Genomic DNA, 24851 nt, shown 5'->3' with positions numbered 1-24851 from the left:
AGACATTAGTCAGAAGCTTCATTCAGGAGAAACTGTTCACAGCTCATGGAGACTTGAATCTTTGAAGCACCCAGGCTTTCATATCCTCACTGCTGTACATGTCCATAATCATCTCCGTTGGTGAAACACATTTTCCCTTTAACACATCTTACTTCCAGTCCCCTTCCAAGCTGCATTCTCAGCTTTCCCAAACATTCCTGCCTACTGCGACCAATCTGATTACACTCCCCTCCACAGGGTGAGCTCCTGAGAAACAGCACAGTTTGTGTGGCCAGCTGTCCCATTCCACTCCATACATCAAAGCTAAAATATAGCAGAGCTAAAAGCAGGAGAAAGGCATTTGGTTCCTTGAGCGTGCTTTGTCATTCTACAGAATCATAGAATCCCTATAGTGTGGGAACAGCTCATTCTGCCTATTGAGTCCACACCAACCCTCTGAAGAGCATCCCACCCAGACTCACACAACCCCACCCCACACACCCCCATCCCTGTAACCCTGCAATTCCCATGGCTAATCCAGCCACACATCCGTGGGTAAAATGGACAATTTAGCACAGCCAATCCACATAACCTGCACATCTATGGACTGAGAGAGGAATCCAGAGCACCAGGAGGAAACCCATAAAGACACGGAGAGAATGTGCAACCTCCACACAGACAGTCTCTGGTGCTGTGAGGCAGTGATGCTAACCACTGAGCCACCGTGCTGCTCATGGTTGCTCTGATAGTGATCTCAGTCCACCTTCTCATCTACCCTCAATACCTTTTGACTTTCTACAAACATTCATGAGCCAACCTCTGCCACTCTCTGGGGAAGAGGACTTTTGAGTCAAAGAATTCCTCTTCATCTCCATCTTAAATGGGAGACCCCATCATTTTAAAACTATGTCCCTGATTCTCTCCTACAGTAAAAATATCCTTTCAGCATCTACCCTGACAAATCCCCTCCATATCCTATATGTTTTAAATGTGCACTACAAGTCATTGAAACAGATAACTGAGACCTCCAATTGATACTACAGCTTGGGTATATTGAACAACATTATAAGCCGAGCTCCTAACCAAAATCACCCTCATGGTGTCGATACTGCAGAGTTCTATCACATTAATCTTGCTACGTTTCTACCACAGTCCCACGGGTCATAGGACAATACTGTCATCCTTTTATAAGAGACAGTATCTGAAGGATGGTGAGCTGTTTTAAGGGGACACTGTTCAGTCTATATCTAAAAAAAAATTATTTTGGTTGACCACATCAAATGGATTTTCAAATAACCATATTTCATCTCAAGGAATCCAGCAATTTATTGTGTTTAAAACTATTTCTGACTGAAATCTTGTTCAAAGTTTGTGAGAAGATTGTAGCTCGGGTGCTCGTTGTTGTGGTTCTGTTCGCCGAGCTGGGAATTTGTGTTGCAGACGTTTTGTCCTCTGTCTCGGTGACATCCTCAGTGCATGGGAGCCTCCTGTGAAGCGCTTCTGTGATCTTTCCTCCGGCATTTGTAGTGGTTTGAATCTGCCGCTTCCGGTTGTCAGTTCCAGCTGTCCGCTGCAGTGGTCCAGGTCGATGTGCTTATTGATTTTAATCTGTGGATAACTCATCCACAGATTCAATCAATAAGCACATCGACCCGGACCCAATATACCGACCACTGCAGAGGATAGCTGGAACTGACAACCGGAAGCGGCAGAGACAAACCACTACAAATGCCAGAGGGAAGATCACAGAAGCCCTTCACAGGAGGCTCCCAAGCACTGAGGATGTCACCGAGACAGGGGACAAAACGTCAGCAACAAAAATTCCCTGAAATCTTGTTCTTGGAGAGTCACAGGGTTTGCGGATAGAAGTTAGTCTGTGTCATATGAAGGATTCTGGAGGGAGGCCTGAAGATATCACTCAGGTTTGCTTGCCAAGAGACAGTAATATTTGGTACGGAATTCTACAATAGCCTCACTGGACACTCCCATGGCCTTCAGAAGCCTAGAGACAGACAGAGAGAAAATACATCAAATAAAATCTACATAATACAACATTCAACTCAAGAGAAATCAGTGCAACATTGTGCAACACTCTCAGAGAGAGAATAAATTCACAGAAATGTTGGAAGGATAATATTCAGCCTATCATGCTCTTGGAAGCAGTTAGTCCCACGCTCTGCACTCTTCCCTTTGCATTGAAATTAATCCCTTCAACAATTTATCAAATTCCCTTCTGAAATTATTATTGAATGTGATTCCACTGCCCTTTCAGGCACTGTATTCTGGATCATTACCCACTTGGTTCATGAATAAACAAATTGCCTCACATGCCTGTAATTTTACCAATTGTACCAATCAGTCTCCTCTGGTTACTGACCTTTCTGTTAGTGGAAACCATTTTGATTGATGGAACTCAATCAAATCCAGCCTACCCTACCCTCCATTTAGATTCAGTAGCCTGCTCAGAGATGCTAACACACATCTCCAGAGCAAATAAACTTCAACCCATGCCTGCAAGCTCAAAAGGTAGGAATATCAGCATCGCACCACAACAGCCACTCCAATCTCCCTTTTTTCTTTGCTGCATTGAAGTGAACAATCCCTGTGATTGAAACCACTTATCTCTGGTATCATTCCAGTAAATCTTCTATAGCCTATCCAAGACCTTGAATGTCCTTCTGAAAACATGATCTTGAATGGTGGGATTGGCTAAAAGGCAGATTCCTGATGAAGGGCTCCGGCCCGAAACATCGATTGTCCTGCTCCTCGGATGCTGCCTGACCTGCTGTGCTTTTCCAGTGACACACTCTCAACTCTGATCACCATCATCTGCAGACCTCAATGTCTCCTAAAAGGCAGAATGGCCTACTCCTCCTGAATGCAGTACACAATGACTTATAATGGTTCAGCATAACTTCCTTGCATTTATCCTGTGCACTTCCATTTATAAAGACCAGGATCCTGTAATCTCTTTCACCAGCTCACTCACCTTGTCCTACAACCTTTATAGATATAAATCCGCATCTATCTCTCTGTTCCTACAAACCCCTTAAAGTTGTACCAAATAATCCGTGGCTATTACTTATTTGAATTCTGAGCAGGAAGACCGTTAAGTTTCCAAAACTACAATATGTAACAGATGAGATACATCCTGTTCAGATACACAGTTCCCATTGTCAACTCTTTTTCCAGTTCCACTTCCAAAGACTCACAACACTCTGAGAAAAGAAATTTCTCCTCACCTCTGTTTTAAATTTGTTCTGAGACCAGGTTCTCCAGCCCTACAAGAGGAAACATCATCTCGGCATTTAACCAGCCAAGTCCCTTAACAATCGTATATGTTTCAATGAGATCATTGTTTATTTATTCATGGGAGGTGGGTGTCACTGGCTGGGTCAGCATTTATTACCAACCCTAGTTTCCCTTGAGAAGGTGGTGGTGAGCTGATTGTTTGAACTAATGCAGTCTGTCTGCTGCAGGTAGACCCATGATGCCTTTTGGAAGAGAATCCCAGGATTTTGACAGGGAAGGAATGGCAATATATTTCCAAATCAGGATGGTGAGTGGCTTGGAGGAGAACTTAAAGGTGGTGGTGTTCTAATGTATCTGCTGCCCGTGTCCTTCTAGAATGAAGTGGTCATGAGTTGGGTTTGGTGAAACAGTGCCAAGATTATTGTGTTTCCTTTGTCTAGCTCCGCTCTGTCTTACTTAAGAAGGGACATACTTGCATTGGCGGGAGTTCAAGGAAGATTCACTGGGCAATGTTTGAGATGAAGGGCTATTTTCTGATGGCAGGTACAGCAAATCAAGCCAATATTCTTCTCAGTACTAAAATTGGGAGGTTATCTTACTGAAGCATAAAACTCTGAACAGGCTTGACAGGGTAAATGCTGAAATGATGTTTCCTTTCACAGGGTAGTATCGAACTAGGGAGCACAGTTTGAAAATAAGGGTGTTCCTGTTTAGGATGATGCTGAGGGGAATTTCTCGGAGGGTTTTTGGTCTGTTTAATACTTTTCCATCGAGGAAGCTATATCATGGAATATATTCAAGGCTGATTGAGACAAATCTCTGATGAATGAGGGCTGTTAGGGGTTAGGTGAACAGGCAAATGGAGTGAAGACCACAATCAGATCAGTCCTAACCTTACTGAAGGATGAGGAAGGCTTGATGGGCTGATTGGCTTACAGGAGTAGCCCCTACGAACCTAACCATATTCAGATGATGAGATGTCAGCTAGGCTCAACCCTGCTGACCACATTGTGACATGAATGTGGCAGAGAATGAGAAACCATCCACGTAGCAATACCAGGTCCATAGAGAAATCGTTATCTTAATTAAAACATCAAATTAGAGATAAACACACTGGTAGCTGCCTGACAGATAAGGAACACTTCTGAAAGAACTCGAGGACCTTAGGCTCATCCGAGAGAACGAGATCTTTCTGGACAAGACCTTCAGCGAGGTTATTACACCGACCATACCAGAAGAGAACAGAAGAGAGCAGACGATGAGGATGGCAGAGAGGAGACAGGTGCAAGAGACCCCGGGGCAAGTACCTGTCAGGAACAATTTAAATCTTTTGGGAACATTAGAGACAGATGACACTGCCAGTCCGTGAGGTGGCCAGGTCTGTCAATCAAACGTTGGTGTGGAGGCAGAGCGGAAGAGTCGGACATCGCACAGAGCCGTGGTAATAGGGGACTCCATAGTGAGAGGAACTGACCGGGGTTTTTGTGGCAGCAGGCGGGACTTAAGGATGGTGTGTTGCCTTCCTAGTGCCAGGGTTAAAGACATCACAGACAGAGTGCAGGAAATCCTCAAGGACGAAGGTGAAGAGCCAGAGGTGGTGGTACATGTCGGCACAAATGATGTCGGGAAGAAGAGGAGGAACACACTACAGCGGGACTTCGGAGAACTAGGAAGAAGGCTGAAAAGCAGGACGTCCAAGGTGGTTATCTCCGGTTTGCTTCCAGTTTCTCGGGCTGGTGAGGCCAGAAACAGGGAGATAATGGACTTGAACATGTGGCTGGGGAACTGGTGCAGGAAGCAAGGATTTAAATCCTTGGATCACTGGGGTATGTTTGTGGTAAGCATAAATTCTACAAGAGAGACGGTTTGCACCTTAATAGGTTAGGGACCAGCATTCTAGCAGGCAGGTTTGCTACTGCAACACAGCTACGTTTAAACTAAGTAGTGGGGGGGGGGGGGACAAACTGGATGTTTAAGAAGGAAATTGAAGGGAAAGTTAGAACAAGGGAAGTCAAGAAAGACAACTGTATCAATGAAGCAGAAACTCAAAAAGGGATCATGCTGTAAGGTTGAATGAAATAGGAGTTGATGGGAAGGGGGAGGGCAGTAACAAATTAAAAATACTATACATGAATGCACGAAGCATTAGAAATAAGATGGATGAACTTGAGGCTCTTTTGGAAAGTGGCAGATACGATATTGTGGGGATAAAGAGGTGGCTTCAAGTGTTTTTTTTTAGATTACTGGAAACAGGCCCTTCGGCTCAACAAGTCCACACCAACCCGCCGAAGCGCAACCCACCCAGACCTATTCCCCTACATTTACCCCTTCACCTAACACTACAGGCAATTTAGCATGGCCAATTCACCTAACCTGCACATTTTTGGACTGTGGGAGGAAACTGGAGCACTCGGAGGAAACCCACGCAGACACGGGGACAATGTGCAAACTCCACACAGAGAGTCGTCTGAGGCTGGAATTGAACCCAGGTCTCTGGCGCTGTGAGGCAGCAGTGCAAACCACTGTGCCACCGTGCCGCCCACAGGGCCTGGGAAATAAATATTCAAGGCTACACATGCTATCGTAAGGACGGACTGACGGGCAGAGGGGGTGGGGTGGCCATGTTGGTAAGGGATGATATTCAGTCCCTTGCATGGGGGGACCTAGAATCAAGGGATGTAGAGTCAGTATGGATAGAGCTGAGAAATTCTAAGGGTAAAAAGACCCTCTTGGGAGTTATCTACAGGCCCCCAAACAGTAGTCTGGATGTCGGATGTAAGTTGAATCCTGAAATGAAATTGGCCTGTCGCAAAGATGTTACTACAGTTGTTATGGGGGATTTCAACATGCAGGTAGACTGGGAGAAACAGGATGGTATTGGACCTCAAGAAAGAGACTTTGTGGAGTGCCTCCGAGATGGATTCTTAGAACAGCTGGTGCTGGAGCCTACCAGGGAGAAGGCAATTCTGGATCTGGTATTGTGCAACGAACCAGAATTGATCAGGGACCTCGAAGTGAAGGAGCCATTGGGAAGTAGTGACCATAATACAATAAGCTTCAATCTGCAATTTGAGAGGGAGAGGGTACAATCGGAAGTGACAATATTTCTGTTGAACAAAGGGAACTATGGAGCTATGATGGAGGAGCTGGCCAAAGTTCAATGGTGCAATACCTTAGCAAGGATGACTGTGGCAGAACAATGGCAGATACTTCTGTGTATAATTCAGAAAATGCAGGATCAGTTCATTCCAAAAGGAAGAAAGATCCTAGGAGGAGGCATGGGTGGCCATGGCTGACGAGGGAAGTTAAGAAACATATAAAGTTAAAAGAGAAAAAGTATAACATAGCAAAGATGAGTGGGAAAACGGAGGACTGGGAAGCTTTTAAAGAACACGAGAGGATTACTAAGAAGGAAATACGCAGAGAAAAAATGAGGCACAAAGATAAACTGGCCAAAAATATAAAGGAGGATAGCTTTTTTAGGTATGTGAAAGGCAAAAAATTGTTAAGACTAAAATTGGGCCCTTGAAGACAGAAACAGGGGAATATATTACGGGGAACAAAGAAATGGCAGAAGAATTGAATTGGTACTTCAGATCTGTGTTCACTGGGGAAGACACAAGCAATCTCCCTGAGGTAACAGTGGCTGAAGGACCTGAACTTAAGGGAATTTATATTTGCCAGGAATTGGTGTTGGAGAAACTGTTAGGTCTGAAGGTTGATAAGTCCCCGGGGCCTGATGGTCTACATCCCAGGATACTGAAGGAGGTGGCTTGAGAAATCGTGGATGCGTTGGTGATTATTTTCCAGAGTTCGATAGATTCAGGATCAGTTCCTGCGGATTGGAGGGTGGCCAATGTTGTACCACTTTTTAAGAAAGGTGGGAGAGAGAAAGCAAGAAATTATAGACCAGTTAGTCTGACTTCAGTGGTGGGAAAGATGCTGGAGTCTATTATAAAGGATGAAATTACAACACATCTGGATAGTAGTAACAGGATAGCTCAGAGTCAGCATGGATTTATGAAGGGGAAATCATGCTTGACTAATCTTCTGGAATTTTTTGAGGATGTAACTCTGAAGATGGATGAGGGAGATCCAGTAGATGTAGAGTACCTGGACTTTCAGAAAGCTTTTGATAAAGTCCCACATAGGAGGTTAGTCAGCAAAATTAGGGCGCATGGTATTGGGGGCAAAGTACTAACTTGGATTGAAAGTTGGTTGGCTGACAGGAAACAAAGAGTAGTGATAAACGGCTCCATTTCGGAATGGCAGGCAGTGACCAGTGGGGTACCGCAGGGATCAGTGCTGGGACTGCAGCTTTTTAACAATATATATTAATGATATAGAAGATGGTATTAGGAATAACATTAGCAAATTTGTTGATGATACTAAGCTGAGTGGCAGGGTGAAATGTGAGGAGAATGTTAGGAGATTACAGGGTGACCTGGACAGGTTAGGTGAGTGGTCAGATGCATGGCAGATGCAGTTTAATGTGAATAAATGTATGGTTATCCACTTTGGTGGCAAGAACAGGAAAGCAGATTACTACCTAAATGGAATCAATTTAGGTAAAGGGGCAGTACAGAGAGATCTGGGTGTTCTTGTACACCAGTCAATGAAGGTAAGCATGCAGGTGCAGCAGGTAGTGAAGAAGGCTAATAGCATGCTGGCCTTCATAACAAAAGCGATTGTGTACAGAAGCAAAGAGGTTCTTCTGCAGCTGTACAGGGCCCTGGTGAGACCACACCTGGAGTTCTGGTCTCCAAATTTGAGGAAAGATATTCTGGCTATTGGGGGAGTGCAGCATAGGTTCACAAGGTCAATTCCTGGAATGACGGGACTACCTTACGCTGAAAGACTGGAGCGACTGGGCTTGTATACCCTTGAGTTTAGAAGACTGAGAGGGGATCTGATTGAGACATATAAGATTATTAAAGGATTGGACACTCTGGAGGCAGGAAACATGTTTCCGCTGATGGGTGAGTGCCGAACCAGAGGACACAGCTTAAAAATACGAGGTAGACCATTTAGGACAGAGATGAGGAGAAACTTCTTCACCCAGAGAATGGTGGCTGGGTGGAATGCTCTGCCCCAGAGGGCAGTGGAGGCCCAGTCTCTGGATTCATTTAAGAAAGAGTTGGATAGAGCTCTCAAGGATAGTGGAATCAAGGGTTATGGAGATAAGGCAGGAACAGGATACTGATTAAGGATGATCAGCCATGATCATATTGAATGGTGGTGCAGGCTCGAATGGCCTACTCCTGCACCTATTGTCTATTGTCTACTAATTCCATACAAACTGGATGTTTTTTTAAACTCACGCTGTGTAAAACAAATGGGTATAAAAATAAGGCATCCCTCATTTAAAATAGGGATGAGGAGAACGTGTTCTTCTCTCAGAGAGTTGAGAGTCTGTGGACTGTCCTTTCATGGAGAGTGCTGAGGGAAGGATCATTGAATATATTTTAGTCAGAGTTATGTTCTTGACTAGCAGGGGAGTCAAAGGTTACTGGGGTAGACAGGAAAGTGAAGTTGAGGCCTCAATCAGATCAGAAATCATCTTATCAAAAGGCAGGCCAGGCTCGATGGCCTGAATGACCTATTATCTGAGACGGAGGTTCATTAAAACGCCACAACTGTTTCCTGAGCTTGATGATTGTCCTTGTCTTCCCAGAACTAAGATATACTATAGTTATATGCATCCAATCAAGTTAATAAGCTGTGGCTTTAAGAAATGAACAGCCCTGCAGAGAATGCTGTTCTGAGTTAATTGAATGTTCCAGTCGAGGTGAAGGCTTGAGTATTGACTCTTGTTGGAAATGCAAGTTATTACAGCTGATGGAATGAATACTACTATAAACATGCGACACAAACGAAAGAGGAAAGAAATGTTTAAAAGACAAATGTGAGAGAATATTATTCAGAATTCGACGCAGATTGACCAGCAGATACCTTTGAGCTCAAACACTGTATGGGTGATCTCTTCATTAAATCTCTTCAGTGTATGTGTAATCATTGTAGATTGTTGTCATCAATTTCCTTTCAATTCCTGTGCAAGTCAGTAAATGACTATGAAAAAAATATACTGACTTCTGAAGGTATTTGTAAACATACCTGTTCCCAAACAGATGAGTGTAGATATTGCTCCTGTATGTTCATATACACAGTTATCAATGTTAAGACTTGCCTGATGATATATCTGATCAAATTCATCTATCAGTTCCTGGAATTGAACTGACTCTAACTTAGATTCTGAAAAAAACTGAAGAAACCCATCAAAGCCATTAACACAAATTAGGGTTAACAGAGAGGTTGCCAAGCCCAGTTCCAAAGCAGCCTCTGGGAGTCACTGGAGCCCTTAGCTAACTCCACGGTGTTTGGTACAATTAAATTTCATCAGGAAGACCAGTGAAAATAACACGGTTTTCATACAGTTGTTTGTTTACCTTTGTTCAGTATTTTCCATGAAGGCTTTAGCATCTTCCAGCTTTTCCCTCAGGTAAGTTTGAAATAAAACCGAAGAGTTTAGATATCCAATGAACCATGAGACAGGTTTCTTAAACGTAATAAAGATATCTTTGGCTCTATGATAAAGAAGGTGTTGTTAATGTCAGAGTAAAATACTAATATTTAGTTTATCTATTGCATATCATTGGAGGGTGTTGGGATAATAGGTGAGGTTCTATAGAGATCTTGTGATACAGAGGGTAGCCTTCACTGCCTCTGAGCTAGAGGTTCTGGGTTCAAGTCCCGCTTCAGGACTTGACAGCCAATGGAGGTCTATTCAAAATGTGGCCAAACAGGGTGAGCATCAACTGGTAAATCCTTTCAACACGTCGCAGTAATTAGAGTGGGAGAGACTCCGGGCTAGCCAGGTGATGGAAGGAATGTTGGAGTCTCCACCATCACTATCCGTAGCTTCAGACCAAAACATGTGGGTAAAAGTGCAAGCTGCTGTAGCAACTTGAATTCCCTGCAAACGTTGAAGCACACCTACCACCTCTTGCGTATTCACTGCTTGCTTAATAAAAGAAGCATTTCATTTCAAAGATATTCCATGGAACTTAAATAGTATATCCACACATTTATGTGCATTTACCCAAAAAACAGTTGCTCCTTGCATGTGTGGAAAATGATCGGAAAGGGGGAGAATAAATCGGAGAAACAGGAAAATCAACAAAAGTAATGGGTCATAGGATCAGAACAGCAAAGCGGAGGTGACTACGTTTCCATGGGGATTGGGCACACAGGGCAGCCCACACCTTCAATACATTATCTGGGCCGACATGACCCCAATTGTTAAAGTTCACTTGGGAATGTAACTTTTGAAAAATGTTTTGTGATTTACACATGAAAGAACTGAAACCAACATGATCATTCTAAAAGATGAGAGACTTAACAAACAATCCAGGTCTTTTTCAATATATAATTTCAGTTACATCACACTGTAAACTTTTGCTATAAATTCTATGTCTTACAATCTTATACATCACAACCACCTGATGAAGGAGCAGCGCTCCGAAAGTTAGTGCTTCCAAAAAAACCTGTTGGATTATAACCTGGTGTTGTGGGATTTTTAACTTTGTCCACCCCAGTCCTACACTGGCACCTCCAAATCATGACTACCATCGACACCACCAGTTTTAAGTTATTTGTTCCCTACATCAGCTTCTCACCAACCAATAATCTTACTGATTTCCTGTGATAACACTCTTAGATTCTATTTTAGACTCGGCCTCTCTTGGTACTGATTCAAAATGAAGCCACAGCCCAGTTACCGGGCTCTTTTTAAACTTGCTTTCTCCTCTTTTGATGCTGTATACAGAATGAAGTCATTCCCCCCACCACTCTCTTTCTAAACTTGCTGCCTTCCTCTCAGTGCATCGTCTCCCTGCTCTCCCCATTCTTTTCACACTTTCTGCCTCTTTCCCTAGCACTGTGTTCATTGTACACACATTATACCTGCAGCATGTGACAGCAGTACATGTGACAAGTACACTGAATGTGCATCAACTAAATGGTCATGTCTGGAACTCTGAGGGAAGTAGTCCTCAATCACAGCACAGGAAACAATTTTCAGTCTTGTTGATACATTAAATAAAGTCTGATATCCATCCAGGGAACTTGGGCATAGATGGTTGACCACTTGGGCAGTCCAGAGTAGAGGTTCTGGATCACTACAATCTAGGGAGCAGACCACACTCAGTTCTGTAAAACCAATGCAATGAATAAGTCAGTGAGGAGCTGCACAGAGAACAATCATGGATCGAATCACTTGTTTGTCAGGGTTGTCCACCCAAGTTAGTCAGTGGGCCACAGTCAGGTCTGGGGCTTAGCTCAATGAGAGACAATGGGTGGACATCAGGGGCCGCTGCTATAGTATGAATGTTGGGGAAATAAAGTGTAAGGATTGAAGATGGAGACGGGGGCGGCAACTCGACAGGTAAGGTGGGGAGATGATAGTACATTGAAAGACATAGGTACAAGAGTCGAGCGATGAATGGTCACAATCGCAGTGACATCAATGGGGGTGGGGGTACAGGGGGAGAAAGGAATGTATGATTGTTGGTGTGACTAAGCTGAAGGGGTGATGTTGGAAGATGAAGTTGGAATTGAAAGTCATACCCAAGGAATGTGTGATAGCTCCGTATTGATGGAATTGACAGGGAGTGCCAGAAAGGAAGGAACATGGAGGCTCGGGGCAAAGAGAGTTGGGGACGGGGTGGAGATGATGGAAGTAGGTAAGGAAACTGTGAGAGTGGGAGAGCAGAGGTGGAGAGCCCCTGGATTACCAAAATGAGGCTGTACCTCTCTGCACCAAGCACAATCTTGAATTGCCTTCCATCCTCATGCAAACTCTAAACACACCCTGGAAATGGAAAACAGATACAAGTCCACCTGGAGGGGGTTGAGGTTGTGAGATCCCACACAGATCCCAAGTGAATCCTTGGAAGGAGCTAGTTACTCACAGTTTGACAACCATGGGGACTAGACTTGCCACCTTTTCCTTCATGTCTCAGGTCCCACTCCATCAGTTGGTATATTTTGGTGACAGTGTCCTGGCACATCCTCAGTCTGTGGCAACACAGTGCCTCACACATCTGGTGGAAATGGCACTGTGGATGATACTTCCCGGACATCCTGAGCAGACCTTTAGCTGGGACCTCTCCATGTGCCTCCAGCCGCTGCTGCCTTGATAAGTATCTGCCAACCATTTATGTTTCTGACGAATCAGCTTCCAAATCTATTGACTGTATCAGAACTGAAACACTGTTTATCCTATGCCAGTATTTCAACACCGGCAGAACTAATGGCTTTCAACGGGAATCAGATGAGCATCTGAAGATTAAATGAGAAAGTGCCAGACAATGGGAAAGAGCAAAGAAGTGATTGGTTGAATTGCAGTTGCAGGAGTTAGCATAGACATGATGGGCTGAATGGCATCCTTCTGAGCCGTAACCCATCTATGCTAGATCTGCTCCTACTAATTTGGCGATTGATATGATTCATTGTTAATGTGAAATAAAGTAATAGTTGACCTATTCAGGATCCAGCATCGAGAACAGGAAACAAACATAAAAACATAGACAATGGGAGCAGGGGTAGGCCATTCAGCCCTTCGAGCCTGCTCCACCATTCAATATGATCATGTCTCATTATCCAACTCAGTAATCTGTTCCCACTTTATCCCCATATCCTTTGATTCCTTTAGCCCGAAAAAATATATTCGGCTCTTTCTTGAAAATATTCAATGTTTTGGCCTCAACCAACTTCTGTGGCAGAGAATTCCACAGGCTCCCTACTCTCTGGGTGAAGAAATCCCTCTTCATCTCGATAAACATATGCTTCTATTTTTCCTGGTTCCCGAAGACTGGCATTAACAGTGAGTTATACATTTACCTCGCTTTTTCTGGGAAAGGGATAGCATCAAACAGATCACGATATTCATTCCAGACCCTTTTTGTGGCAATCGTCTCATAGGGTTTGAGTTCTGTGAACAGCTGCGAACAGAACATGCAATGGAAAGAATTATAACATTGAACGAAAGGTCAAATGTATATTGCATTCAAACATGCTCAGATTCAATTCTTATCTGAAATAATTGCTTTGTTGAAAACCAGGATGCAGTTACTGCCACACCCACCTCCATTGCACTGTCATCATTTACAAACCCATGGTCTCAGCAGCATCATGGTGCTCACTAGACAGGTTTGTCTTTGCTGCATTCAGGGCATGAACCTTCCCTCATATCATGAAATGGGGCACTTGTTTTTCAAACAAAAAATGCACTGGTTGAGAGATGGGCAGAAGATTGAATGGGGAAGCAGCTGGTGATTAGACAGACATGTCAGCTTATTACGCTCTTTATTTTCATGAATTAACTAATGTTTGCACAGACACTTTGGTTCACAAATACCATTTGTTTTTTTATAGATATTTTTATTAGAAATTTAACATTTTTACAAGTTTACAAAAATAAACAAAACTCTCAAATATAAACATTGATATACAATTAAATCAAATATACAATAGCCAAAATTTAACAAAAGAAAAAAAAGCCGAAAAGGAAAAAAAAACAAAACTCAACCATCTACTAATCTAACCTACAACTAACCAGAGTGTATATTTAAGTCTCTTACATGCTCAGAATGTGTTAACATCAGATGTAATAAAACCCGTATTCGTGCGGGATTCCTCTCGTAAGGGGCCCCGGACCAGCCAGGTTTGTAATCTCAATTAAATAAAAGCCCTTGTTAGGATAGCCGAGATATCTGTATTTATGTAATTCAAGAAGGGCTGCCATATTTTATAAAATAATTCGGTCTTTCGGTGCACCATATTTGTAAGGAAGTCAAGGGGAATACATTCCATAATTAATCTGTGCCAATTTGAAAGTCCAGGGGGGCCCTCAGCCACCCAGCTCACCAAAATATTTTTCCTTGCACAGAAAGAAAGAATAGAATATAGTCTCTTCCCGTGCATATCAGGGGAGAGTAAGTTCGCAAAGCCCAAAAGGAGAGATACAGGGTTCACTTTAAGTTCCGTTCCTAAAATTTCTGTCAGAGCACTTGCTACTTTAGTCCAATATCTACGGATCTTATGACAGGTCCATAGGCAATGTACAAGAGTGCCCACCTCTATTTTGCATTTGGGACACATTGGAGATGCTCCTGCCTTAAATTTTGCCAGTCGAACCAGTGCTATATGGGCCCTATGAAGTATCTTCAGCTGGATAGCCTGGGTTCTGTTACAGATAGTAATTCGTCTAGCGTTTTCCCAAATATCATTCCACGTTTCTATAGAGATTTCTAGTCCCAAATCCTGATCCCATGTTTTAAGCAGATTATCCATATCTCCCGATACTTCATCATGAAGTAAATGATAAATAGTACTGACAGAAGATAACCCACTGGTTGTAGGACACTACATTCTCTATCTGATTTATAAAGACTATCTAATAACGTAGTCTTCTTCTGTATATAATCTCGAATTTGGAAGTATCGAAAGAGGTCTCCATTAGGTAATCCGAATTTCTGACGCAGCTGTTCAAAAGACATCAGGACCCCATGCTTAAATAGGTCCCCTAGACATGAGATACCTCTGGATCTCCAGAGTTTAAAAGTGGCATCTGTAAACCCCGGTTGGAATCCCCATGCTCCCACTATCGGTGCATGGGGATGTTTTATGTGAATTGCCCTCATTTTGCCGCATTATATTCCAAGCCTTAATTGTGTTTAGTATTATAGGGTTTTTACAGTGATCTGTAAAGATTTTCCTCTTGTTTGAAAATAAAAGGTTAATAAGTGAGTATTTTACTTGAGAGGCCTCGATGTCCAACCAGATTGATTGTGGATCAGACAAGACCCAATCAGCTATGTAACCTAATAGGGAACTTAGCTGATATTTCCTAAAGTCTGGGAAGTCCAATCTTCCCCTTGTCTGTGGAAGCTGTGGCTTCTTCAGCTTAATGAGGGGCCGTCTATGATTCCAGATAAAGGAACCCAGCCAGCCATATAATTTACATAGAGCCGTCCTCGGCAGCATCACCGGAAGCATTCTCATAGGATATAGGAGACGGAGCAGGACATTCATTTTGATTAGTGCTATTCTACCCAACCAGGAAATTGGAAGGTCTCCCCATTGCTGGAGGTCCTGCCTTATCCTTTCCAGTAAATGCACAAAATTAGCCTTATACAACTGACCAAATACTGGAGTAATAAAAATGCCTAAATATAAGAAGCCCTCCAGGGACCAACGAAAGGGAAAAAGGGATCCGTCCACTAAGTGGGGTATCATAGCAAGGCCACCCATTGGCATAGCCTCCGATTTTGAAAAATTAATTTTATAGCCTGAGAATGTGCTAAATGTATTAATAACTTGGATTAGGTGAGGTACGGACATCAGAGGATTACTGAGGAATAGAAGAACATCATCTGCATAAAGGTTAATTTTATGTTTACCTATACCAACCCTCGAGGCCGTTATATTAGGATCAGCTCGTATAGCTTCTGCTAGTGGTTCAATTATTAGCGTAAATAACAATGGCGAGAGAGGACATCCCTGACGGCAGCCCCTACCCACACTGAAGCTATCCGAACCTAATCCATTGGTAACCACAACTGCTTTGGGATCACTATACAATGTTGAGACCCATTTGGTAAACACCTTTCCAACGCCAAACCTTTCCAATGTGTAAAACAAATATGACCATTCAACCCTATCAAATGCCTTTTCCGCGTCTAATGAAACTACTACTCCTGGTATCTTTCCCTGATGGCAGGCTTGAATCAAAATCAAAACCCTTCTAATATTATTGGATGATCTTCGGCCCTTAATAAACCCCATCTGATCCTCCTTTATAATATGTGGCAGTACCCTTTCTAGTCTCAGTGCTAACGTTTTAGAAAGGATTTTAAAATCTACATTTAGCAAGGATATTGGTCTGTATGATGTACAATCTTCTGGATCCTTTCCTTTTTTAAGGATAAGAGAGATATTTGCCTCTTTCAGCGAAGGCGGGAGACAGCCCTGACTATATGCATAGTTATATATGTCCATAAGTGGACCAGCCAATATTTCTGTAAATTCTCTATAGAATTCAGCTTGAAAACCATCTGGGCCCGGTGCCTTACCGCTCTGAAGTTGCCTAATTGCATCAAGTATTTCTTGGACTGTTTGAGGAGCATTTAGGACCGATACATGTTCCGGAGTTAGGCCTGGAAAGGTCAATTTTTTTTAAAAATGACTGCATCCTCCTCGTCCTATCTTCACAATCCTGCGATTTATATAACTGAGAATAAAATTCTCTAAAGATCGCATTAATTTTTTTATGATCATGAGTCAGAATACCCGTACTTTCCTTGATAGATGTAATAGTCTGAGGGGCCTTTTTTTTCTTTGCAAGAAATGCTAAGTATCTACCCGGTTTGTCGCCATATTCATATAACCTTTGTTTTGCAAATAATATTTCCCTCTTAGCCGTTTGAGTAAGCGTAGTGTTTAGAGCTGTCCTAAGAGCCATAATCCTTTGCAATTTAATAATAGAAGGTCTATCAGTGTAAGCTGTTTCAGCTGCTTTTAAGCGAGCTTCAAGCAGACGCTGTTGTTCTCCCCTCAATTTCTTCTGGGTCGCTGAGTAGGAAATGATCAAACCTCGCATGTAAGCTTTGATGGTCTCCCACTTCATTGATGGGTTGCTAGCTGTACCTGAATTAATTTCTAAAAAAGTTTTAAATCTTGAGAGAAGTACTTTACAAATTTACTATCTTTCATTAGGAAGGGGTCCATACGCCAATGCCGAGGGGATGTCCCATTGTTCCTCGCCTTAGTTTCCATATATACAGCAGCGTGGTCGGAAATTGCTATACTACCTATTTTACAGGATGATATAGAATTTTAAAAAATCGAGGGTGCAAAAAACATATCAATTCTAGTATGACATTTATGTGGATTGGAGTAGAAAGAAAAATCTCTGCCCTGTGGATGAAGACATCTCCATACATCTACTAATCCTAATTCTTTGTTCAGATCCATCAATTGTCGAGATCTGGGAGATACTCCTGCAGTACTCTTGGGAATCCTATCTATTTCCAGATCCATAATACAATTAAAGTCTCCCCCTATAATTGTATGACGGGCACCAAAAGCCATCAATTTTGAAAAGGCTTCCGTTATAAATTTAAAGGGGTGTGCCGGGGGGCAGTACAAATTTAAAATCTCATATTCCTCTCCATTTATGAGGGCTTTAATCAAAATATATCGTCCAGATTTGTCTTTTATCTGCTTTAGGATTTTGAAAGGGAAATTCTTCAGAATAAGAATAACAACTCCCCTGCTTTTTGAACTAAAAGAAGAAAAAAAGGCCAGATCAAATCCACCCTGTCGTAATTTCAAGTGTTCTTTATCCGATAGGTGTGTCTCCTGTAGGAGAGCTATATCAACTCTTTCCTTCTTAAGATTTGATAATATTTTCTTCCTTTTGACTGGCGAATTACTCCTCTTGATATTCCAGGTGCACCACTTAACCGACTGATCAACCATAATCCTCTGGGCAAATCCGAGACCCCTCGGGAAGGGAAACCCTATCCAGAACATCCCGAGCATAGAGCATATAAAATTTACAAAAATAAAGCCTCTCTAATACACTCACACCAATACAATAAAAAACTATTTCTAAATAAAAAAAATATAAAACATATCTAAGTGGAGATTCTCCCCCTTGTTCCCAGGGGGTGTCACTTCCTCTCCAAAAGTCCATCATATACTCTCCCAACCAATGCCCCACCCTTGACCCAGGCACTCCTCAATAAAATGAGGAGAATTCAGATATAATACAAAGCTAGAGTTAACAGTGAGCACCCGACCCCCACCCATACCAACACCTGGATATATTTGGTAATGTTAATACCATATATAAACATTTAACTATAAAATTACAACCTCAACAAATAATAATTAAATATACTAATACAAAATAACAAGGGAGAAACAACCCCGCTCCTAAAGATAGAGGTAAAATTGAATAAGGTAACCACCTCCCCCCACCAACATTAACCAAACTCCCCAGCTTACTTATATATATATATATATACATACATACATACATATATATATATATATATATATATACACACACACACATATACATACATCCCACATATATACATAAAATAATAAAAGAAAACAACCCCAAGGGGGGGGAGAAAATCAAATCCCTCTCCCCAAACCCCATGATAATATTAATCAGTAAAGTAAGAAAAAAAAGGGGGGATATAAACCAAACCGGGGGGAAAGGCAAACCAACATCCATTATGTCTTACAGTTTATTTAAGAGAGTCCAAGAATTCCTTAGCCTTTTCTGGCGATCCAAAGTTATACACGGATCCTTCATGGTTAAAGCGTAGCGTCGCTGGGTAGCGTAAGGAGTACTGAATATTTAAGTCCCTTAAACGCTTCTTCGCCTCATCGAATGCTTTCCTCTTTCGGACCAGAGCTGGGGAAAAGTCCTGGAATAACATGATCTTGGATCCTTTGTAGATCATAGCTTGGGGGTCTTTTCCAAGATTTCTAGAGGCTTCTAGGAGTATCTGCCTCTCCTTGTAGCTCTGCAGCCGGAACAGGACCGGGCGTGGGCACTGGTTCGAGCCGGGCCCATGTATTGCGACCCGGTAGGCCCATTCTACCCTTACCTGGCCTGATCCAGCTTCCAGATTTAAAAGCTGTGGCAGCCACTTCTCGAGGAACGCTGCAAGCTGGCCTTCCTCTTCCCATTCGGGAAGGCCCAGCAAACGAATATTTTTTCGGCGACCTCGATTATCAAGGTCATCAATATGATTCTCTAAGGTCCGGACTTGCTGTTTGAGAGTCCAGACCTGATCCACGGTCGATTGTGCTGTAGTTTAGGAGGTCGCGGTCTTTAACTCCGCCCCTCCGACTCGGCGCTTGATTTCCTGGATGTCTCGGTCGTGCTTCTGCATCGCGGCGGAGAGTGAGTCCCATTGACTTTGGGATTCTTCGATGAAAGCATCGATCTTCGCGTCCAATTTGGAGATCATCTCCACAAGGCTTGTCACTGTAGGTAAGTCCCCCGGAGCGGCTGTGGATGCCTCAGCTGCAGCTGGAAAGGGTGGGGGAAGGGGTTCCTGCTTGTTGAGAGCTGCGGGCTCCCTTCCCTTTAGTCATTTTTACTAAAGATTAGATTGTTTAAATTTAATATTAAACAACTAATTAAATTAAACAGCTATTATAAATGATTTAGTGAGTGTGGTGGGGGTGGGTGACCCACTTTACCCAAGTCTTGGGAGGAGAACTGCAGACTCAGACTTGCTGGGTCGCCGCCATCTTGGATCCCCCACAAATACCATTCGTTAACAATCCCTCTCTCTATGGAGGCCACTCTCCAGCTGAAGGAAATTGGCCCTGTTTGGAAAAACAAAGGGCAACCTTCCTGTCAAGGTCAAGGCTAAAGGTCACAGGTTACGGCTTCCAGAGAAAATGACTGGATTTTCCAAAGATTTGAGGATCTTGAGGACAAATTAGGGAGAAGGTTTTCAAATTGAGTGACAGAGTGAATGTACCCTTTTAATATCTGTCAGTTTATTACTGAGGCCAAGCTGCAGACACTAAATTGAACTGCAAGCTGGAGGAACCATTGGGGAAGTTACAAGAAAGATCATTTTTCTGTTCTTCAGAAAATCTTTGGGTGGTATCACTTCCTGTGGAGTATGTCATACGCCTTGCACTGGGGAATATCAAATATTGGGAGCTGTGTTACCACCTCTCCGAGCAGGTAACATCCTAATGCTTACATAGCCACATAGTCTGTATGCACAACTGATGCACAGCCACATAGTGATGGTCCAAGATGTCAGGAATACATGCGTGACATTGAATGGACTGGTGTCTGTCTCCGCTCAACGTCCAGTCAGACTAAGCAGTTGGTCCCTATTCACGACAGAGATTTGAAATCACAAACACTTCCTGTGGACAAGGAAGTCCTTTGTCGGTAGTCGGGCAGGTGAGCAAAAGCTCTTTTAAGGAGCCATCTGAAAGGAGGAGAGAGAAAAGATATAGTGAAGAAGAGAGGTCTAAAAGAGGGAATTCCAGACTTAAGACTTAACAGCCAAAGGTTTAATGAATCATTGAGAATTGGGAATGCTCCAGAGAGCCGATATTCATAGAAACAGGCCATTTGGCCCAACAAGTCCACACCGACCCTCCAAAGAGTAGAATACCCAGACCCATTCCCTCTTTCTCAACGTTTCTTCTGACTAATGAACCGAGACTACATATCCATAGAAACGTTGAGTCTGTAGACATTACAGCTTAGCACAGGCCCTTCCGCCCTTGTTGCCCCGACCTGTGGAACCAATCTGAAGCCCATCTAACCTGCACTATTCCATTTTCAACCATATGTTTATCCAATGACCATTTAAATGCCCTTAAAGTTGGTGAGTCTACTACTGTTGCAGGCAGGGCAATCCACGTCCCTACTATTCTCTGAATAAAGAAACTAGCTCTGACATCTGTCCTATATGTATCACCCCTCAATTTAAAGCTATGTCCCCTTGTGCTAGCCATCACCATCTGAAGAAAAAGGCTTTCACTATCCACCTTATCTAACCCTCTGAATATCTTATATGTCTCAATTAAGTCACCTCTCAACCTTCTTCTCTCTAACGAAAACAGCCTCAAGTCCTTCAGCCTTTCTTCATAAGACCTTCCCTCCACATCAGGCAACATCTTAGTAAATCTCCTCTGAACCCTTTCCAAAGCTTCCACATCCTTCCAATAATGCAGTGACCAGAACTGTACGCAAAGTGTGGCCGCAACAAAGTTTTTTACAGCTGCAGCCTGATCTCATGCCTCCGAAACTCAATCCCTCTACCAACAAAAGCTAACACACTGTATACCTTCTTAACAACCCTATCAACCTAGTGGCAACTTTCAGGGATCTATGCACATGGACTCCGAGATCTCTCTGCTCATCTCCATGGCCAGGAGTCTTACCATTAGCCCAGTACTCTGCATTCCTGTTACTCCTTCCAAAGTGAATCACCTCACACTTTTCCACATTAAACTGCATTTGCCACCTCTCAGCTCAGCTCTGCAGCTTATCTATGTCCCTTTGTAACCTACAACATCCTTCGGCACTGTTCACAACTCCACTGAATTTAGTGTCATCCGAAAATTTACTAACCAGTCCTTCAAGATAATGAGAGGAATAAATAGAGTCAATAGCCAGAGACTCTTCCCCAGGGCAAGATTGACGGGTGTGAGGGGTCTTAGAACATAGAACATAGAACAATACAGCACAGAACAGGCCCTTCGACCCATGATGTTGTGCCGAACATTTGTCGTAGCTTAAGCACCTATCCATGTACCTATCCAATTGCCGCTTAAAGGTCACCAATGATTCTGACTCTGCCACTCCCACAGGAAGCGCATTCCATGCCCCCACCACTCTCTGGATAAAGAACCTACCCCTGACATCCCCCCTATACCTTCCACCCTTCACCTTAAATTTATGTCCCCTTGTAACACGCTGTTGTACCCAGGGAAAAAGTTTCTGACTGTCTACTCTATCTATTCCTCGGATCATCTTATAAACCTCTATCAAGTCACCCCTCATCCTTCGCCATTCCAATGAGAAAAGGCCTCGCACTCTCAACCTATCCTCGTACGACCTATTCTCCATTCCAGGCAACATCCTGGTAAATCTTCTCTGCACCCTCTCCAAAGCTTCCACATCTTTCCTAAAGTGAGGCGACCAGAACTGCACACAGTACTCCAAATGTGGCCTAACCAAGGTGCTGTACAGATGCAACATCACTTCATGACTCTTGAATTCAATCCCTCTGCTAATGAACGCTAATACATCATAGGCCTTCTTACAAGCTCTATCCACCTGAGTGGCAACTTTCAAAGATCTATGAACATAGACCCCAAGATCCCTCTGCTCCTCCACCTTACTAAGAACCCTACCGTTAACCCTGTATTCCACATTCTTATTTGTCCTTCCAAAATGGACAACCTCACACTTGACAGGGTTGAACTCCATCTGCCACTACTCAGCCCAGCTCTGCATCATATCTAAGTCCCCTTGCAGCCAACAACAGCCCTCCTCACTCTCCACAACTCCACCAATCTTCGTATCATCTGCAAATTTACTGACCCACCCTTCGACTCCCTCTTCCAAGTCATTAATAAAAATTACAAACAACAGAGGACCCAGAACTGATCCCTGCGGAACTCCACTTGTAACTGGGTTCCAGGCTGAATATTTACCATCAACCACCACTCTCTGACTTCGTCCGGTTAGCCAGTTTTCTATCCAACTGGTCAAATTTCCCTCTATCCCATGCCTCCTAACTTTCCGCATAAGCCTACCATGGGGAACCTTATCAAATGCCTTACTAAACTCCATGTACACTACATCCATTGCTCTACCCTCATCCTCATTCACCTCCTCAAAGAATTCAATAAGACTTTTAAGGCAAGACCTACCCCTCACAAATCCGTGCTGGCTGTCCCTAATCAAGCAGTGTCTTTCCAGATACTCATAAATCCTATCCCTCAGTACCTTTTCCATTACTTTGCCTACCACCGAAGTAAGACTAACTGGCCTGTAATTCCCGGGGTTATCCCTATTCCCTTTTTTGAACAGGGGCACAACATTCGCCACTCTCCAGTCCCCTGGTACCACCCCCATTGATAGTGAAGACGAAAAGATCATTGCCAACGGCTCTGCAATTTCCTCTCTTGCTTCCCACATAATCCTAGGATATATCCCGTCAGGCCCGGGGGACTTGGCTATCCTCAAGTTTTTCAAAATGCCCAACACATCTTCCTTCCTAACAAGTATCTCTTCTAGCTTACCAGTCCGTTTCACACTCTCCTCTTCAACAATACGGTCCCTCTCATTTGTAAGTACTGAAGAAAAGTACTCATTCAAGACCTCTCCTATCTCTTCCGACTCAATACACAGTCTCCCACTACTGTCCTTGATCAGACCTACCCTCGTTCTCATCATTCTCATGTTTCTCACATACGCATAAAATGCCTTGGGGTTATCCTTGATCCTACCCGCCAAAGATTTTTCATGCCCTCTCTTAGCTCTCCTAATCCCTTTCTTCAGCTCCCTTCTGGCTATCCTGTATCCCTCCAACGCTCTGTCTGAACCTTGTTTTCTCAACCTTATGTAAGCCTCCTTCTTCCTCTTTACAAGAATTCAACCTCCCTCGTCAACCAAGGTTCCCTCACGCGACCATCTCTTTCCTGCCTGACAGGTACATACATATCAAAGACATGTCGTATCTGTTCCTTGAAAAAGTTCGACATTTCCACGACATCCTTCCCTGACAGCCTATGCTCCCAACTTATGCTCCTCAGATCCTGTCTTGCAGCATCGTATTTACCCTTCCCCCAATTGTAAAACCTACCCTGTTGCACGCACCTATCTCTCTCCATAACCAAGGTGAAAGTCACAGAATTGTGGTCACCATCACCAAAATGTTCACCCACTAACAAGCCCATCACTTGTCCCAGTTCGTTACCAAGTACCAAATCCAATATGGCCTCCTCTCTGGTCGGACAATCTACATACTGAGTTAGAAAAGCTTCCTGGACACACTGCACAAACACCGCCCCATCCAATCTACTTGATCTAAAGAGCTTCCAATCAATATTTGGGAAGTTGAAATCGCCCATGACTACTACCCTGTGGCTTCTGCACCTTTCCAAAATCTGTTTTCCAATCTGTTTCTCCACATCTCTGCTGCTATTGGGGGGCCTGTAGTAAACACCCAACAAGGTGACTGCTCCTTTCCTATTTCTGACTTCAGCCCATACTACCTCCAAAGGCAGATCCCCCTGAACTGCCTTTCTGCAGCCGTTATACCATTTCTAATTAGCAACGCCACACCCCCCCCCCTCCTTTTTTACCACCCTCTCTAATCTTACTGAAACATCTGTAACCAGGAACCTCCAACAACCATTCCTGTCCCTCTTCTATCCATGTTTCCATGATGGCCACAACATCGTAGTCCTAGGTACCGATCCACGCCTTAGGTTCACCACCTTATTTCTGATACTCCTTGCGTTGAAGTATACACACTTGAACCCATCTCTGTGTCCACAAGTATTCCCTGTCAGTGCTACCTTCTCCACAGCCTCCCTACATTCTTGGACATCCTGACAAACAGCTAACCTAATTGCTGGACTACAAGTCCGGATCCCATTCCCCCTGCCAAATTAGTTTAAACCCCCCCGAAGAGTGCTAGCAAACCTACCTCCCAGGATATTGGTGCCCTTCTGGTTCAGGAGCAACCTGTCCTGCTTGTACAGGTCCCACCTTCCCCAGAATGCAGTCCAATTGTCCAAATACCTGAAGCCCTCCCTCCTACACCAGCCTTGCAGCCACGTGTTCAACTATTCCTTGCTTCACTGTCACGTGGCACCGGCAACAATCCAGAGATGACGACTCTGTCCGTCCTAGCTTTTAGTTTCCAGCCTAACTCCCTGAGCTCCTGAATGACCTCCCCACCCCTCTTCCTACCTATGTCGTTGGTGCCAACGTGCACCACGACTTCTGGCTGCACACCCTCCCCCTTAAGGATTCC

General features: G+C 43.5%; 1 protein-coding gene across 3 annotated transcripts in view; it reads right to left on the bottom strand.

Moving 5' to 3' along the window:
- Nucleotides 1-1546: 1546 nt before the first annotated feature.
- The window catches only part of LOC122551410 (putative methyltransferase DDB_G0268948), a 71084-nt gene continuing 47779 nt past the window's right edge, over nt 1547-24851 (bottom strand). For 2 of the 3 annotated variants that reach the window (XM_043693253.2, XM_043693254.2), the window contains exons 5-7: nt 13132-13232; nt 9678-9815; nt 1547-1981 (exon numbers count right to left, since the gene is read on the bottom strand). In XM_043693253.2, the coding sequence (XP_043549188.2) occupies nt 1894-1981; nt 9678-9815; nt 13132-13232 (327 nt within the window). In that variant the 3' untranslated portion in view covers nt 1547-1893. The remainder of the gene's footprint in view (nt 1982-9677; nt 9816-13131; nt 13233-24851) is intronic. The other variant, XM_087988862.1, reaches the window with a different exon arrangement.

This window comes from Chiloscyllium plagiosum, unplaced genomic scaffold, assembly GCF_037043375.1.
Source record: "Chiloscyllium plagiosum isolate Xiang-an unplaced genomic scaffold, Cpla_swu_hap1 HiC_scaffold_7, whole genome shotgun sequence".
Lineage (NCBI taxonomy): Eukaryota > Metazoa > Chordata > Chondrichthyes > Orectolobiformes > Hemiscylliidae > Chiloscyllium > Chiloscyllium plagiosum.
This window is presented reverse-complemented; position numbering and strand designations above follow the sequence as displayed.